Below are 17,323 nucleotides of genomic sequence, written 5' to 3'. Positions count from 1 at the left end.
ACACATAGAAAAGCAGGATACAGAGAGGGGGTTTAGATACCAGGAAAAATTCCTCCCTGTGAGGGTGGGGAGGCCCTGGCACAGGGTGCCCAGAGAAGCTGTGGCTGCCCCTGGATCCCTGGTAGTGTCCAAGGCCAGACTGGACCTGTCTTAAGTCCATTAAACCTGACAGCTCTGAGGCTTCCCCTTCCCTCAGAGGTTCCAGCGGGGTTCCTGCCACCATGGGAATGCCCCAGAGCCAGGCACTTCCAGACGTGCAGCTCCAGAAAAATGGAATTAGTGTGGAATTGCCTTCCTGCTCAAGATGTTTCAGGAAAGATGGCAGGGAAAAGGGGCAGGGCTCATCCCAGGGCTGAGAAAATCCTGGTGGTCCCAGCCTCCCCGTCTGGGAAGTGGGATGACACAAGGACTGATAGGACACAGGGAGCGCATCTCTGCCTTCAGTGCCACACTCCCAGAACAGCTCCAGCATTCCACTGTACCCATCCCTTCTCCTGCAGCCCCAAATCCTGGCCAGACTGCCCAGCTCCCACAAAAGCTGCAATTATCCCGACAGATTAGTGGCAGGTAGGGGGTTCCCTCTCCTTTTTCCCTTCAGTGCTTTTGTTTATTCCTCATTAGGACACAGATTTCAGGGAGGCAGCAGATTGCAGCAGTTGCTTTACTCAGCAGAGCTCAAGGCAGTTTCTGTTCCCTCCATCTGGAAGCTTCCACAGCCGGGTCTCCCGGGCGTGCTGGGCACACGGGGAGGCAGAGCTGTGCTCAGGCTGCAGCCTGCTCCCTGGAGCTGCCCTGCAGAACACCCAGCCTCTGAGGGAGAGCTGGCACCATCCCTCCCAGGAAACAGAGGAAATAGAGACTCATGGAATGGGTTGGGTTGGAGGGGACCTTAAAGCCCATCTATTGCACCCCCTGCCAGGGGCACCTTCCACTATCCCAGGCTGCTCCAAGCCCTGTTCAACCTGGAACGCTTCAGGATTCTTCACATTTAGGGATCTAAGGCTTCACTGAGCACTCAAAGGTCTAAATTTCAGCTGTACCTGGCTGTTGTTCCCTCAGTCCTTTGGGTCAGGTGTCTGTGAAATGTCCTCATGTGAGTGTGTTTGTCTGCTCTCATCCCTGTGGAAGCATCCCTGTGTCCATCCCTTTGTTGTGATCCATCCTGGCCACAATTGTCCCAAAAAGCTCCACTGGAGAGAGGCTGCCACTGCGATCTGCTGGGCGTGCTGCTCTCTCTGCTCTCCAGTGAAGGTGTTGCCTCTGCTTGGAACAACCCAAGCTGAGCTGCTGCCAAACTCCACAGGGTTTGTGACCCTTGGACATGACACCTCTCCCCTCGTCCTGCTGGGCACAGAGAGGAAAATCTTGATTTTCCATCATATCTGTGCAAAAGAGTCACAAAACCTTACCCAGCTGGTCTGGTAGGATTTTACACCTCCCTGGTCAAAGGGACAAATACCTCCCTCTAGGTCAGGGCAGCAGCAAAAGTTGCTCAGATTCAAAAAGCAACAAGGAGCAAGAACAAAAAAAAAAGCAAAATGCACTGGAAAAACCTGCCCTGGGCACTCCTTCCATGCTCTGGGCCAATTTTCCCTGGTCTAGAGACAGAAGTGGGGTGATAAAACTGCTTCTTGTTCTTCTGCTTCTCTCTTTGTCCTTGATTATGTCCCCCAGCTGATTTTGTCACAGTTGTTATTGATGAGATCCTCGGCGAGGCTGCAGAAAAGTTATTGGAGATGGTTCTGGGGTTTTTTTGAGGCTTAGAAGCACTGAGAGAGAAGTTGTCAGTGCCTGTTGTGGGAGCACAGCTGATTGAAACACCTCAGGCATCAGAAAAAGTGATTTCAGCTTGTAACTCAAACCTTTCCCCACAATCGTCCTTGGAGGCTGCAGGATGTCCCTGGAAGGAGAAGGAAAAGCTCCTTTTTGTCTTTTTTCCTCCATTAACAACTCGTTGGTGTGATAAGGATGATCCCTGGTGGGAGTTATGGCTGTAGTGGTACAACAGATGTCCTGGAAAGAGGTTTCAGCAGCAGAAACCAGAGGCTGCCCAATTTTCCAAAGCATAAATCCTTCAGGTTTGAGGAATGCTGTCAAAGAACCAATGGAAATACCCAGCCTGGAACAGGCTTCCAGCTGGAAAGGGCAGTAAGGATGACCAGGGCTTCATTGCCAGCGTGACTCCAGGATTCACTGGGAAGTGGATTTGGGGCAGTTTGCTCAGCTGGTGCGTGCCCTGTGAATTCCACGTGCTTTTCTCCAGGAGAAATGAACTCCAGGGCTGTGCAGCATTTCTGGCTTGAATCCAAAGGGAAGGAGAGAGAACCTGCTGTGGGAGCAATCAGGAGAGGGAGGCTTTCCCTTTTTTCCCAGCTAAACCCCAGGGTCAAAGAGGAAACAGAGAGCGCAGTGTGTGTGCTCTGCATTCCAAGGGCACATTCCAGCTGCAGGAGACTGGAGCCAGCACCTCTGAAGGCTTCTCCAGACACCCTCACCGGGACCTTTTCCTTAAGATTTCAGGGCTTTCTGAGCCGAAGCTGCTCCTCCATCCTCATTCCTTCCACCCGAGGCCGCTGGAGCACCAGGAGGAGCAGGGAGGGGACGGAGCCGCCGCCGTGGTGCCGATGGCAGCGCCATTTCCAGAGCTATAAACAGTGTCATTGTCATAGCTCTTGGAATGGTACTGCCATAAGTACTGGACTGCCAGCAGCTGGGCTTGGGAGGGCCCTGACCCACCTGGAACTTCCCTCCATTGGGATGAAGGTGATTCCTGAAGGACGGATCGAAGTTGGCCCTCAGTACTTGAGTCTCCAACAACCACCACACTCTCCTAGCCCACAGATCCCTGCAGAGATTGCTGATGCATCCAGACCTCCCTGCTTGAGCCAAGAAGAAGCAGAAAGTTCATGGAGATGTTGGGAGCAAACCAGTCAGGCTCTGCTTGTCTGTCTGTGGGAAGAATTGTGCTTTTACAGTGACTTTGACTGGTTGTGTTTGGGTGGGGAGAATGTGCTCCCCTTAAACAGCCCATCTTTGGGGTGCTTGAGCTCCCTGTGCTGCCCTGCAGGTGTGTTCCTGAAGGAATCACAGCTAGAGGGAACATCCTGGTGACAAAATCATCACAAGCCGAGCTGTCAAGCAGGAGCATGAGGAGCTCTGGGAGCTCCAGGGTCACAGGACAGTCCCTGCCTTCGCTCCCCTTTGTCCTTGCTCCAAGAGTTTTCCTGCAATGTTCCATATTTTGCCATCCCAGCTTCTTTTTGGCAGAGGAGAGGAGGAGGCCCAGCAGCTCCAGGCTTTGCTGGGCAATGAAATCAGTGTGGATGTGCTGAGGTACCAGGCAGGGGTTGGGGAAGGGAATGCCCTGTTCCCATGAAGCCCTGGCAAACAGGGAGATGCTTTTCCTGCTGGAATTCCTATTCCAGGGGCAGCTGATCCCTTTTGGGGGCTGGCTCAGGCCATGGGGATGCAGAGAGGGGCCAGGGCACAGGGGATGAAGCTTTTGGAACAAGAACAAGCTGTAAACTCTTGACAAATCCCAGAGCTCTGTCTCCCATGGGTCTGATTCCTGCTCCAGGAGATCCCTCAGGGATCTGAGAGCCCCAGCAAAAGGAAATGTGTTTGTGGCTCGAGGCGTGCAATGTCAGGGATGGATTCTGGTCACTGAAGAGTCCAGGCATTTGTGACAAACCCAGTTTGCTTGGCCACCCCTCTGGAGATGTTCTAAGAACTAATTAATTCTTTCAGCTTCTGGATTAAACTCTGGTGCAAAACATCCCATTGAACAGAGAGCATTACATGGTGTGTTAGTGTAATTAAATAAAGAGAGAACTGAGCTCCAGAGATGCCCACAGCAGTTAATTAAGATTAATTAAGCAACATGATTTACAGCTGGAGAGGATGAAAGGGAGCAATTCACAACTGGCTCAGCAAAGGGGTGTGAGATGCTGGGTTCATAAATTGTTTTTCTGAAGCACCTTCCCCAGCCAGGTTTATTTAAAGGGGTTGGGGTTAGCCCCTGGAACAGCCCCATTCTCCTGGCCAAACACAGGGATCCCTGTGGAACTGGGAGGAGTGAAGGCCTGGATTTCTGCAGGCTCGGTAGGTCAGGGTTAGAGCTCTGCCAAAATAAACCCAAGAGTTCCTTCACTTCCTCTCTGAGGCAGCAGCCAGAGCAGGGTGATCTTCATCCCTTAGAATTATGGAATTAGAGAATGGCCTGGGTTGAAGGGACCTTAAACCTCATCCAGTTTCAACCCTAAACCACCTTCCACTATCCCAGCATACTCCAAACCCCGGCCAGCCTGGCCTTGGACACTTCCAGGGATCCAGGGGCAGCCACAGCTTCTCTGGGAATTCCATTCCAGGGCCTCCCCACCCTCACAGCCAGGAATTCCTTCCCAATATCCAGTCTAAACCCACTCTCAGTTTGAAACCACTTGAGGACATCATTGGTTGCCTCAACGTAACACAAGGAAGTGTGGTGCAAAACTGGGTTTATTTTGTGACACCGGGGGCTGTTGTAGGAGAGCCCAAACTGAACTCAGCTACAGTGGAAACCTGATGGCTGAAAAGCAATTTTCTGTTCTGTTTGCCACCTGTAGCATTGCTGTGCTTTTCCTCAAGGAGGAACAAACATAAATCTGAGCAGCTTTTATTTACCAAAGCAGGGACTGGGGCAGAGATTTATGGGCTGTGGCATCTCCTCTGCAGCAGCAAATGGACAGGCCCAGGGGCAGCCAAGGGAGGGCACAACCTTCCGAAGTTTGAACTTATTTGTTTGCTCTGCACTTCAAATTTGATAACAATATATAAAGAAATGGACAGGTAGGGCCTCAGAGGTGGCCCTGAAAGACGCTCAGATCTGCAGAAGGACCAGAAGAAAGCACGAAATAACAGAAATAACCTGGTGTTAACAGCAGGCATGTGGAAATAAAGGGTTTACACACACAGGGGTTTTGATGGCCTTGGTTACCTCCTCCTGTGATCAAAATCAATTCATTGATCAGTGGAACTCTTCACATCATGTCCCAATCCACAGGGAATTTCTCTAAGGAATGAGCTCGAAGGGATTTGCTGAGAGCTGGTTTTACTGTGAGTAAAAATACCCCAAATCCATCAGAGAATAAATAAATATCTTCTTGATTATCATCCCTTGTTTTTGGGTTCCCCTCCTCCTCCCCACAAATAGGAGCTGTGCAAATATTCAGATTTCTGCCTCTCCTGACCCTTGGACATGATTTATTCAAATGTTGAGCTTAACATTTTTCTTTTGGGCACCTTCAGGATATTTGAGGCTCTGCTCGTTAGGATGCTCAGAGAAAAAAGGGTTTCCTTCAGGTCTTTGTTCACAGAGAAGTTCAGAGGATCCCTGAAATCCCAGAGGGAGCAGCACATGGCATCCCTGGACAGATCCTCAGATCCTGGAGAGGCTGAGGTGGGATAACAGCACCAGCACAGGATGTCTGGGGACACAGTGACACAAAGTGGGGACTGAGCAGCCTCTGAATCACAGCAAAATGAAGCAGCAGCTCCTGTCCCCCCCTCCTGAAGAGGATCTGACCCTGCTGGGAGAGAGCTCTTGGCAGGGAAGGGGATGAGCAAGGGGAGCATCATCCTTCCTGAGGAACAGGGGAAGGAACACCGCCACAGGCAATATGTGCTCCTTGGCTTGGCATCTTTGAACAGCTAAAAATGACGAGAAAGTCCAGGAAAGTGAGGCAGGGAATTAATTTTGCTGGTGGGTGAATAGAGGGAGCACAGGGGGTCTGAAATCCCAGCCTGCACTGATCAAACCAAGGCTTTTGAGGGAGAATCTGGAGATTTTGTTCAAATTGAGCACCCACTGCCAATGTCCCCATCTGTGGTGTGACATTTAATCCTGATAAAAGGCTCACAGAAGATGAGGAGTGGGGAGCACAGCTCACAATTACTTAATATTGTTCACAATAGCACGGATGGAGCTTTACAAATTCACACCCAGTGGGTTGGAGGAGAGAAAGTCCAGAGCCAGGAATGTGCTACTTCAATCACATCATAGAAATATTAATTGGAAAATCTGGATAAAGAAGGAAAAGGGAGAAGAAACTCACACTGAACACAACGTGGTGGAACCTGGTGTTTGCTCTCTGAGCTTTCCTTCCCACGATGGAGAGCTGAGGAAAGGCACCAGATTAAGTTAGTAAGACTTACTACAACTTAACTACAACAGGTCCTAGTTGAGATGTTAAAGGTAGCACAGGGATATTTACTATTAATTTTTTTTTGTTATCAAATGTAACAGTTTTTAAAGTAACTGTTATTTAACTGCTATTTTGTTATTTGATTTTTATGTCATTACTCCCTTACAAGAAAATACAATTCCCAGCCCTTAAATTAGGTACCTCAAGGTAAGCACAGCTTCCATACCACCTTGGGGCTGTACAGAAATTCCCAGGACACAAACCCGCAGGTTTTGCACGGACGAAAGGCTGGATGAGCCATTCCCTGGGGAGCAGAACTCTTCCCTCAGCCGGGAGGGTGGGAGGGGACATGTGGGAGCCCCAGCTGCTGTGAGGGGGTTGGTGGCATTTGCTCCTCAGAAAGGGACCCAAAGGAGGGACACGAGCAGCGAGCATGTGCCAGACTTTTGTTCTCTACACGTGGTGCTTGGGAGGAAATCTGGTTTTGACACCAAAACAAAAAGCTCTGCTGTTCACACACAAAGCAGGGACGGATGGGGAGGTTTTTGCCCGGTTTCCACAAGCTGTAATTCCATTTTCCACGGGATATTTCAGTGCAGAAAAGCCACCCGTTCCTGGATTGAGAGGGTTATTCGGTATTGGAAGGGAGGTTTGGATCCCCATCCCTGGAGGTGTCCAAGAAATTCCCGGAGGTGGCACTCAGTGCTCTGGGCTGGGGACAAGGTGGGCATCGGGCACAGGCTGGACTCGATGGGCTGGGAGGGATTTTGCAACCTGGAATTCTGGGATTCTCCCACTGCGGCACGTGTTTGAAACCTGACAAACTCCACTGAACAAAGAAACAGCTCCGAGCTTTGCCACTGTTTCACCTCACAGCTTTAACAAATGTGGGTTTATCCCCCAGCAGATGAAAGATTTAATTATGCCAGTGGTGAGACCTCCATTAAAAAAAAAATTTTAAATCATCGTTATCTTCCATTTGAATATTATTAATTGATCCTGCTTGTGTTTCATTAATTGAGACGCTTAAACCCAGCAGCCCATTCTGAGCCATCCCATCTGGGGGTGGCTGTGAGCGGCTCTTAATGGGCTGCTCTGTGGTTCTGACGTGTCTGAGCGCTTCCAAGTGCTCTCCTCATTATCAGATTTGGGCCTCTCATGACTGTTGCATTAATTACAGTGCAAAAACGAACTGGAGGCCAAAATCTGGAGCTAATTAGAGCCTCTAATGGAGTGCCAAGCTGAACATTAACGGGAGAGAAATGGAAATAGGGAGTTAATGGGAGGAAAAGGGGAAAGGGCTCCCCTTCCCCACATCCCCCTGAGTGGCTGCTCTCCTTTGCTTACTTGTTTACCCTGGTTTATAATTAGCAAATGGGTTTCACTCACTGCAAACGAGGAGCTCCTCGTTGATTTTAAAATCTGCTTCATTTCTGTCCTTTTGGTGCCCAAATTGCGGCTTCTGTTGTGGAAACATCAATTTCTACAACATTAAAATGTCACAGATCTGTAGTGGAAGAATTCAGCAGCTCTGCACCATCCCCATCCTCTTGGTTGCTGTGTGGATCCAACACGTGCTCATAATACCCAAATTCCAAGGTTTTTAGCTAAAGTTGAGCAGGACATCCTGCAGTGGAAAATAGGGAAAATGATAAACATTATCCAGGTGGAGCAGCTGAAGGCAGGAGAGTGGGAAAAGGGGAAAATGGTCCAATTCAGCAATGGAGGTGAGGGGGATTGGGAAGAGAAATTCATTAATAGAGCCTGGCAATAAAAAAGGTTAAAAAGGAGGATGGAAATGAGCACCTGCAGTCCCAGGGAAACAAAATCTGGGTCCAATCCAGCAGGAGAAAACCAAAAGGAAACGAGATGCTGAAGGGTTTGGACATCTCACCTCAAGATCCTATTTCAGGTTGTTATTTAGCTGCACTTCTAAACATCCTCCCTGAAAAAGATCCACAGCTCCTGCAAACACAAAAATAAAGGGACTGGAAGGGGTTTAGTCCTGGTTTGCCAGAAAAAAGGAGGGATGATGGAACAATGGGAAAAAAAAGGAGAGACACAAACATAGTAGGAGATGCTTGCTTTGTTTCCTGTGACTTGTCAGAGACAAAAAAAAAAATCTCTTTTTTCTCTTTTTTTTTTTACGTTTCTCTCATTCAAGGGCTTTGCTTACTCAAGAAGTGCTAATTTTAAATCTGTATTTCTGCAGAAATCCTACAAAATGCACTGGGGGCTGGGAGAAGTGGGCTGGAGACAGATGTTTTATAAAACCTCTGCTTGAAATTTAGTAAAGAATGATGAGGGTTTAGTTCAGCTCCCAGGGCCGGACCAGCATTATTTGATTTAAAGATAATGAAGAGAATCAGCTTAACTGCTCAGGAGTGGGAAAATAAACACTTGTCATGAGACAGAGAGAGATTTGTGCTTAGATTTGACTACAAAGGACTTTAAAATCAACATTGTTGTCAGAGCCGTGTAAATAATTCAGCAATCCGAACGTTTTCCCAAGATCTGGGTTTCCACTACTGGGCTGTAATGGGATAATTCAATTTATTCTCACCCTGCCCTTAGGGTTTTCTGCTGATGGCCGAGTGCAGAACTTCACTGCAGTGGTGGGAACAGGACAAATTCAGCCCAGAGCTTACAGAGTCACTGGGAAGCTTCTAATTTTGTGGAGTCTGTGAATCTGGGAATGCTGACAGAGGGACAACCCCTCTCTCATTTGTGGAGGTTTCCTATGCAGCTGCATTAAAAGCAAATGTTTTGTGAAATTCCATTTAATTTGGCCTCTGTGCATTCATTTTTTGTTCAGCAGAAGATGGAAATGGAACAATGCATTTTGCTCCCAGTTCATTCTGACATTTGGTGTGGTTCAGATTGAAGGATTTTGCTCTTTCAAAGCCTTCCCACTCTTCCAAAGAGGAAAAACATCACAGATTAAAATAGGGAATTCCATGGATTCTCGGATTTTATGTCACACTCTTCTCAATTCTCTGTTTCCCAGGATCCCCCAGTTTTCCAAGAATGTCAAAAGTACCTTTCCAGGGAGACAGCACGAGGGCACCTTCCTCAGATTGTATTCCTGGCCCACTGGAATTTCATCTGTGGGGATCTTTCCTGGTGCTTCCAACCTGGGGAATTGCTGGTGCCACCCAGACCCATCCTGCACTTCCAGGGATTGGTTTCTGGGGGTTTGTGGCTGCCATAAACCACAGAATTAAAAAAGAGACTCTTTTCCACCTGTTCCTGACACAAGGATGGAGCAGAGCAGATCCATCTTGGGCTGGGATAACTCGTAAAAATCATCTTAAGCTGCTCTCTCTTCCCCTCACTTTCAGAGTGGTTTGTGAATTCTGTTGTTTTCTAACTCAGAATTTGTAATTCCGGAACCGAGCAGATGGTGCAAGGCTGATTTCAGTGAAGTGTTCATTAAAATCACCTCTGCCAAGTGATTGTTCACCACCATCCCCCCCTCGGAGATCAGAGGGATTTGTTCTTGCTCTTGGAAGTCCATCTGAAAGCAGCAGAGCCTTGAGGAATGGACACAACACCGAGGGTGAAGTTCCAGCTGGGCTGCTGCAAATATTCCAGAGGGAAATGGCTTTGGGAGAGAAAGGAAAACACATGGAAAGATGAACAGGGGAGCAGCACCACTGTCAAACCTTAGAGAAGGTGAAATCCTTCGTTCAATTTGGGGGCTCAGTTCCATTTCAAATGTGTCTCCAGCCAACTTTTACCTCAAAACCTCTTCTACATTCCCCTGTTTTAGGTGGTTGAGGATAAAAATGGTATAAAAAGTCACTATGGAAAATGGGATTCTGCTCAAGCCAAGCACAAATCTTCCCAGTTCATCCCATTTTACATAATTCCGTCTTGTTTTCCTCTGGTCCCAGCAAATCTGTCCTGGGTGCTCCTGCAAAGAACAAAAGATTTGTGATGCAATGGGAGCCATCATCACCTTTTCCCTGGAAATCTCTTCCAGGTGGGATGGTGGCCGGTTCCTGGGGGGAGTTTCTGGTTGCACATGAAGGAAGAAATGTGTTTTGAAGTGTTTCATTTCGAGCTGGGCTGCAGCAACTGGAACAGGAGCAAAAGAAGACCCAGGCAGTGAGTGTTCACTGCCCCAATTGCCAATACTGCAGTGGGGAGATCAGGCCCCTGATATAAGCAGCAAAAGGCTTGGAACACCCCTTGGAGCCTGCTCTTTCCCGCTTTTCTCTTCTTTTTTATCTCACGAGGAGTTGCAGGCTTGCTCGAGATCAGAAATGGGGAAAATATCCGAAGCTGAAAAAGTTTGGAGAATGAGAGAAGCAAACAAAGTGAACAGCTCAGAGCAGCAGCATCTCAGTGAACCCAATACCTGCATTTTCTCTTCTGTTCCTGCATTCTCAGGGGGGCCTTTAGAAACTCTGTCAGTGACAATTTTGCATTTATAGTACAAAAATTACGAAGAGATTTGTAAATACGATGGAAGGCGATGCTTAGCAGCTTTTTGTGCAGCACATGTCTCAGCTTCCTGAGCCATTTGTGCACCCAGCAAGACCTGAGGTACCCTGGCAGTGCCAGATACACCAAAAATACCCCCACCCCTCCCTATTTCTGCAGAAAAACCTCTTCTCTGCCTATTGTCCTTCCTTTTTCGAGCAGAAGGGGATGGATTTCGTGGCAAAAGTGCTGGGGAGCCCAGAGTAGCAGCTCTCGTCCCTCCCTGCACAAAGCCCAGCTGCAGAAGCTCCCCTGAGTGTCCAGGGAATGTCAGGACAGCAGGAACCAGCTCCTGCCGGTCCCAAAATGGAAGCAATAATTAATGAAACCAGCTGTAAACTGGGAAAGGATTATGGAACAGAGAGCAACGGCAGCTGCACACCTCGGGTGGGTTTGGGAAGGTGGAAAATGCAGGAGGTGCAGCCACACAAATCCTCCACCCAGCAGGATTCAGCTGTGGCTGGGCCAGGCTGGCTTTGCTTTCCCTTCATTGCTTTGTTATTTATGATCAACATGATCCAAACCCTCACAATTCCTGTCTCTGAGAGGTCAGGGCTGATCCCAAGGTTTGCTCATCAGGAGAGGACTGAGCAGGACCTCAGGCTCTGGGAATTGGTGGCTGGTTTTCATTCCAGGTGGGGAAACCAAAGCCCAGCCATTTGTGGGCTTTGCTCTCCTCATGAATTGCCCAGGTTGGTGTCGGGGACGGCTCTGCAGGGAGTGGAAGTGGGAGCATTGCAGCCACTGCGTCCCCTTGGAGTCTTCTCCCTGGGATTTGCCAAATTCCCAAATATCTGGAGCTCCTTGTTCTGCTCGTGAGCCTGTGGAGGGCAAACCCCCAGAGCTCCCCTCCTGTGCTGCGAGCTGGTCCAAGCTGTAGTTACAGAGTCCCTTGGGCTGCCAGGAACAGCGGGACGTGCCCAGCAGTCGGCCCCAAACTGGCCATCCCACAACTAAAGGGCCACGGGGAGGGTTTGCAGCAGGTGCCAGGGGGGCAGTGCCTTCCCATTATTGGGGTTTATTGTGGGGGGTGGTTGGGATCCGGGAGGCTCCAGGGGAAGTGACAGCAACGCTGTGCCCACTGCGGGAGGATGCAGAGGGCAGGGCCAGCCCGGGACTCTCTGTGAGCACAAATCCCATGGGAGGAGCTCATCAGAGGCAGGAAAACGGAGCAATTAATTTGCTCTAGATAATTTACTTAATGCATTTAACCCTTTCCGTGTTTTATTTTCCTGCACACATAGCCCGGCTCCCTCAGATGTGTTCATTTCTCAGACCTACCTGGCTCCTTTCTCTTGAAGCCTTCAGCCCACACAGGGAGGGTTCCAGGGCCGTTTCCTCCTTGCTTTGTAGGATAAATCCTTGGCAAGTGCCCGGGGTGGGAGCTGAGGCACACCAGGTGTGATCCTGCAGGGGAAGCAGCTGAATTCCAGGTGCAGCTGAGCCTTTGCCCTGACACTTGCTCCCCACAGGTGCCCACACCTGGAAAATGAAGTGCATTTTCAGACAGAGATCCGTGAAGGCACTAAGGGGTGAGAACAAAAGCAGGGCTGTAAAATCCCAGCTTTTCTCCAGCACTAAATCGGTCCCCTGCAGCCGGCAGGCGGCTCTGAACTTACATCTGTGAAGGGAGAAGCTGCAGGGTATGGAAAAACCCCATGGAACACAAAAGCCTGGGAGCAGAGGACTCCCTTAACAGGTTTCTGGAGGTGTTGGGAATATTTTTAGGAATGATGTGCCGGCACCTGAGCGAGCCAGGAGCTGTCACTCCCTGTGCCAGGAATGCTCTTTCCTCCTGTCCTACCAGTCCTCTTTCCCCACAGGGTAAACAGCTGGAAGTGTTGAGCTCACTGCCAGAGGCTTCAGACAGACACTTTGTGCCACAGACATCCCGGGACACCCTAATGACTCCTCTTTAGCTTAATGAACCTCTCACAGTCGGCACCGCCTGCTCTTGCTGCTCTTGCTCCGCTCCGGGACGGCTGCAGAACACGGAGGAAGGTTTGGATCCTTGGATATTCCAGTCCCTGTCCATCGTCCTGAGCTGCTCCGGAGCTGCTCCAAGTGTCTGCCCCGGGATGGAGCAGGGGTTTTCCTCTCTGTGTCCCATCCGTGGCAGAGCCTTTGGCATTCCCGAGGTCTCCCGGGTGGATTGTGTCCCACAGTGTCCCTGTCTGGCTTGGTCCATCGAATTCCAGCTCTGTTTTCACTTTGTGGCCGTCTCGTTGGAGTCTGTTCAGTGTGAGGTGCAAAATGTCTTTCCTTGTTTTCTGACATCCAGTCTGTAACTCACTGGGAGCACATGGTTAAAATTCCTGGTCCTTGTTTAAAGTGCTGGAGTTCCGAGGGATGTTTGAGGGAAATATCTGCACATTCAGGGACCTGGCCCTGCTGGGACCAGCATCCAGCCTGGGAAATTCCTGCAGGAGCATCCGCCAGGCCAAGCACACTCAGGCAGTGCAGTTCACCCCAGCCACCTGAAACCCAGCCGGTTCTTGGTTTTCAGGGATTTCATTCCCTGTCACAGAGCAAAGCAGGGATTCACACTTCTTAATGTGGGATCTGGATATCTGGAAGAATCACTCTCTTAAATGTACTTTGGGGTTTGCAAGATGCTATTTTCCCTACGTTTGGCGTTTGATCTGGCACTGACAAACCTTTGTGTTCCCCCTCCCAGGTACACGGTTTTACACAATGGGCACCACCAGGAGCAAGAGAAGCTTCCCATCCACACTGACCCTGAATCCCAAGAGTCCTGTTTCTAGTCCTGGGCCCAGAAGAGAAACAGTCCAGCTGGAAGAACAAAGGTCTTGTAGGATATCCCAAGGATTCTCGGGCAGCAGGACTGGAAAAATCCTCCATCTGCGTTGTCATGGTGCCTCCTGCAGTGAATTCCCAGGAATGTCCAGCCATGGAGCTGGGTGGGAGCGTGGGCAGGGTCAGGACTGCTGTCCCTGTCCCTGCAGGAGCAGCTGGAGCTCGGCCGTGCCAGAGCCCTGCTCCAGGAATGGGGAATTCCTGGCAAAGTCAGGACACAGAACAGCTCCAAACCACCCCGTGCCGGGACTCCTGCTGCTCCTTTCCAGCTGCTCCTTCCCAGCTGCCCTCTGCTCAGCTCATCCCCCTGTCCTGGAGGTCACCAGGTGTGGCTGAAGCCCAGCAGGATGGGACTGAGCTGCTCCATCCCTGCCAGGTCCTGCCCGGAGACCGGACACTGTCAGGGGAGGAGCAGCTCCAGGTTTTCTCCAGGAAAACGAGAGGAAATGTTTGCTGCCCTTTGGTTCCACCCCTGGGGGGAGGCCAGCACCAGTTACTGCTTCCCCCAGCCCTGCAGAGCTCTGGGAATGCTTTGGTTGTGTTTCCTGGCCAAGGAGGATTCCAGGGGTGTGGAGTGGGACCTGCAGGGACATCCCAGCTCAGAGCCACGGCTGTGCTCTGCCATTCCCAATGGATGGCATGTGGCCCTGGAGCCCAGCGCTGTCCCCATCCCTCCCCTGAGCAAACTTTGGGCATTCTGAGCCAGCAGGAAGCTTGCCCAGAGGCAGAGCCAGTCTGCAATGGATCACTAAGTGCCATCTTGGAAAACAAACCATCTAAACCCTTTTCTAGCTCCGCTTGGAAGAGAGACTTCTACTTACCTTCGCCACCTTTATTTTTCTATTTGTTGCTGGTCTCTTCCAGTTGAGGCAGGAAGTTCTCCAGACTTCCCAGTGTCACCCTTTGCAAAGATCTCTGTCCTCAGCTGCTCCCTGCATGTCGATGTTGCCACGTTCCTCGTGAGCTGCTTCCCCCTTTGCATGGGAAGGGTGGGCAAGGCTCTCAACTCCACGAATTTGGGAAAAGGATTTTCATGCAGGATCAAGACCACGAGCCTCGACCCCTCTTAGGTGAAGATCTACCCCAGCAATGCCACCCTGAGCCTAGAAAATAAAACTGTGCTTTGGTACAGCGTGTAACCATGTACAGATATTTTTAATGTACAAAGAAAAGCTGACATTATTTATTATTTTTTATCAGGAACACGTTTTTTTTTCATTAAAAGCTTCTAGATCAAGGAGCTTAACATCCTGTGTATTATTATTTAGTAATATTTCTGTTGCTATGTGACAGGTATTTACTGTAAACAGACAAATCCTGCTTGGAACAAACAAAAATGTTGCTCGGTAGGAGAAATGTTGTGCATGAGAAGAAGAAGTGGCTTCCTGGCCATGGTGTCTAACTTCTTTAAATCCTTCTTCCACAGCAAAGTCACTGATAGAGCTTCACATCCTTCTCCTTTAGGATTCCAAAGGGCACTGGGCAGAAAGAGCCCCGATTGGAAGACCAAGGCAGAAAATTGCTGGCAGTTGGAAAGACACAAATTATTGGTGGTGGTGGTGGTGGAAGGTGCTCCTGGTTCATCATCGGGACCTGTTTGGCAATGACCTGTTTTTACAGGGCTTTGTTTCCTAAAAATATTCATTTAACTTCACTCTTTTACTCACCAGAGCAGTGAGTGAAAAAAAGCCATTATTGAAAGTTTGGAAAAAAATCCATCCAGGGTTGCTTCAGTCCTGTGATCCTCCCCCTGTGTGGAAGTGCCCACCGGGGTTTTGTTGGGATTTGGGCACACGAGGCTGCAAAACATCTTGGCTTGGTTTCACCTCAAGTGCCAAATTTCGTAAAGAAATCCTAAAAAAAAGCTTTTCTCTGTCCCCATTAAACGGCACTGAAATCTTGGTGTGACATTTCCTGGCGTGAGATGGAACCAGCAGCACGGGGAAGCCACAGGAAGGGGCTCTTTGGTTCTGCCGTTGTCCTTCAGGCTTTGTTTTCTCCTTTATTCTTATGTGCATTAGGAAAAGATCTCTTCTGAATTTAAAAGGAACTCCCGACTTCCCCAGGGGCAGCGTTCCCAAGGCTCTGTCAGTGGGAGCAGTGGCTCACCAGCCAAAATGGTCAACAGCTCTCGCTGGGAAAGGGCTCCCCTTCCAACTGGATGGAATTCCAAACACGAAATGTCCATGTTTTGTGTCCCCTCTAACTCCTCCTTGGGCTCAGCAAACCTGTCAGGAACCACCTGGCAGCTCCTGCTGGCTAAACCAAGAATCCAGCAAAGCTGCTGTGAGCCCAGCAATGCCACCGTGCTATCGGCAGTGGCAGGATTGCCCTGGAAAAGAAGAAGGTGTCTCATGGAAAGGCCCCACTCTGGATTTCCTTGGCTGCTCCTGTGGCCTCCCAGTTCAGCTTCCCCATTGCCCATCTTGGCTGGTGGTGCCAGTCCTTGCCTGTGCTCAGTGATGTGTGGTGCAGTGGCTGTTCCTAAAATAAAAGCTCCTCTCTGGACATGGCACTGAACTCAGCTCGGGCTCATTTCTGGCGCTGTTTGCACTCAAATCCCAGGGTGGCACCAGGTTCCACTTCTCGGCTGCCCCACAGGATGCTCCAGGAGCTGTAACAGGGAAGGGGAAGCTGCCCCTCTTTGCTTTTCCTACAAGTCCCTGACAGGAGGGGGCAGCCGGGGGGGTCGGGCTCTGCTGGCAGGGAACAGGGACAGGAGGAGAGGGAACGGCCTCAGGCTGGGCCAGGGCAGGCTCAGGGTGGACAGCAGCAGGAATTTCCCCATGGAAAGGGTGCTCAGGCCTTGGCAGGGGCTGCCTGGGGAGTTGTGCAGAGCCACAAGGAGCCCTGAGCCTCCTTTGCTCCAGGCTGAGCCCCTTTCCCAGCTCCCTCAGGAATTCTCCAGCCCCTTTCCCTGCCCTGGACACGCTCCAGCCCCTCCAGGTCCCTCCCACACGGAGGACCCAGAACTGGACACAGCCCTCGAGGTCCTTCAGCAGTGCCAGCACAGGGGACAGTCCCTGCCCTGGTCCTGACTGTCCCCCTGCTCGTGCTCACAGAAATTCTGCCCTGTTCAGCTTCATTCGTTCCCATCATGATTGATTTGCAGTCCAGGAGCCCCCACCTTGTCCTGGCCCCTTACCTGGAGGATTCCCAGGCTGGAGGATCCCTGTGGAGCTGCTCATGGGATCAGAGCCATCCAAACAGATTCAGGTGAGAAATGAGAACCAAGGCTCCCCTTGGTGTCGAGCAATGCTCCTCTTGGGGTGTCTGTTCTACCAAAGGACACTTCAGGGAGGACGGACACCTGGAATGTGTCACTGAAAACCTGCACATGAGCCAGAGCTGAGAGGTAAATGATGCTCACCTTGCCTCTGATTCAGCACACCTCAACATGGCTTTGATTTTACCTCATCTGCTCCTTCTGTCCCCTACTGGAATCAGAGCTCTGTGAATAATCAGCAATAGTCTGTTAGCTGCTTTTGCATCTCTAAATACCTCTTGATTCAGGGATTACTAATAGATATCTTTGGCCTGGAGCTGATCTCAGCCCAGGATTGTGGTTTTCAAGATGGAATTCACTCCCAGCTGGCTCTGCTCAGCAAGAGGAGGCATTTATTTGTGTCAGCCTGACTTAACAACATACACAGAACCAGCTAATGGGGTCCAGATCGCGTCCACCTCATTCCCAGCACGGATGAAAAGCAGGGAGCAGCTCCAGCCACGCGCTGCTTTGGGAGCAGGCAGCCCACACACGGCAGACTCTGACTCATTCCCACCCAACTTCGGGAGTGCTGAAGCCAAGGAAAGCATTTTCATTCTGGACCGGGCAC

General features: G+C 50.3%; 1 protein-coding gene across 3 annotated transcripts in view; it reads left to right on the top strand.

Moving 5' to 3' along the window:
* The window catches only part of HTR4 (5-hydroxytryptamine receptor 4), a 70,413-nt gene extending 54,404 nt beyond the window's left edge, over positions 1-16,009 (top strand). For 2 of the 3 annotated variants that reach the window (XM_032125233.1, XM_032125234.1), the window contains one exon: positions 13,348-16,009. In XM_032125233.1, coding sequence (XP_031981124.1) covers positions 13,348-13,435 — 88 coding nt within the window. In that variant the 3' untranslated portion in view covers positions 13,436-16,009. Of the gene's footprint in view, positions 1-12,493; positions 12,672-13,347 lie in introns of all 3 variants that reach the window. The other variant, XR_004243251.1, reaches the window with a different exon arrangement.
* The last annotated feature ends 1,314 nt before the right edge of the window (positions 16,010-17,323 follow it).

This window comes from Corvus moneduloides, chromosome 15 (genome assembly GCF_009650955.1).
Source record: "Corvus moneduloides isolate bCorMon1 chromosome 15, bCorMon1.pri, whole genome shotgun sequence".
Classification (NCBI taxonomy): domain Eukaryota; kingdom Metazoa; phylum Chordata; class Aves; order Passeriformes; family Corvidae; genus Corvus; species Corvus moneduloides.
This window is presented reverse-complemented; position numbering and strand designations above follow the sequence as displayed.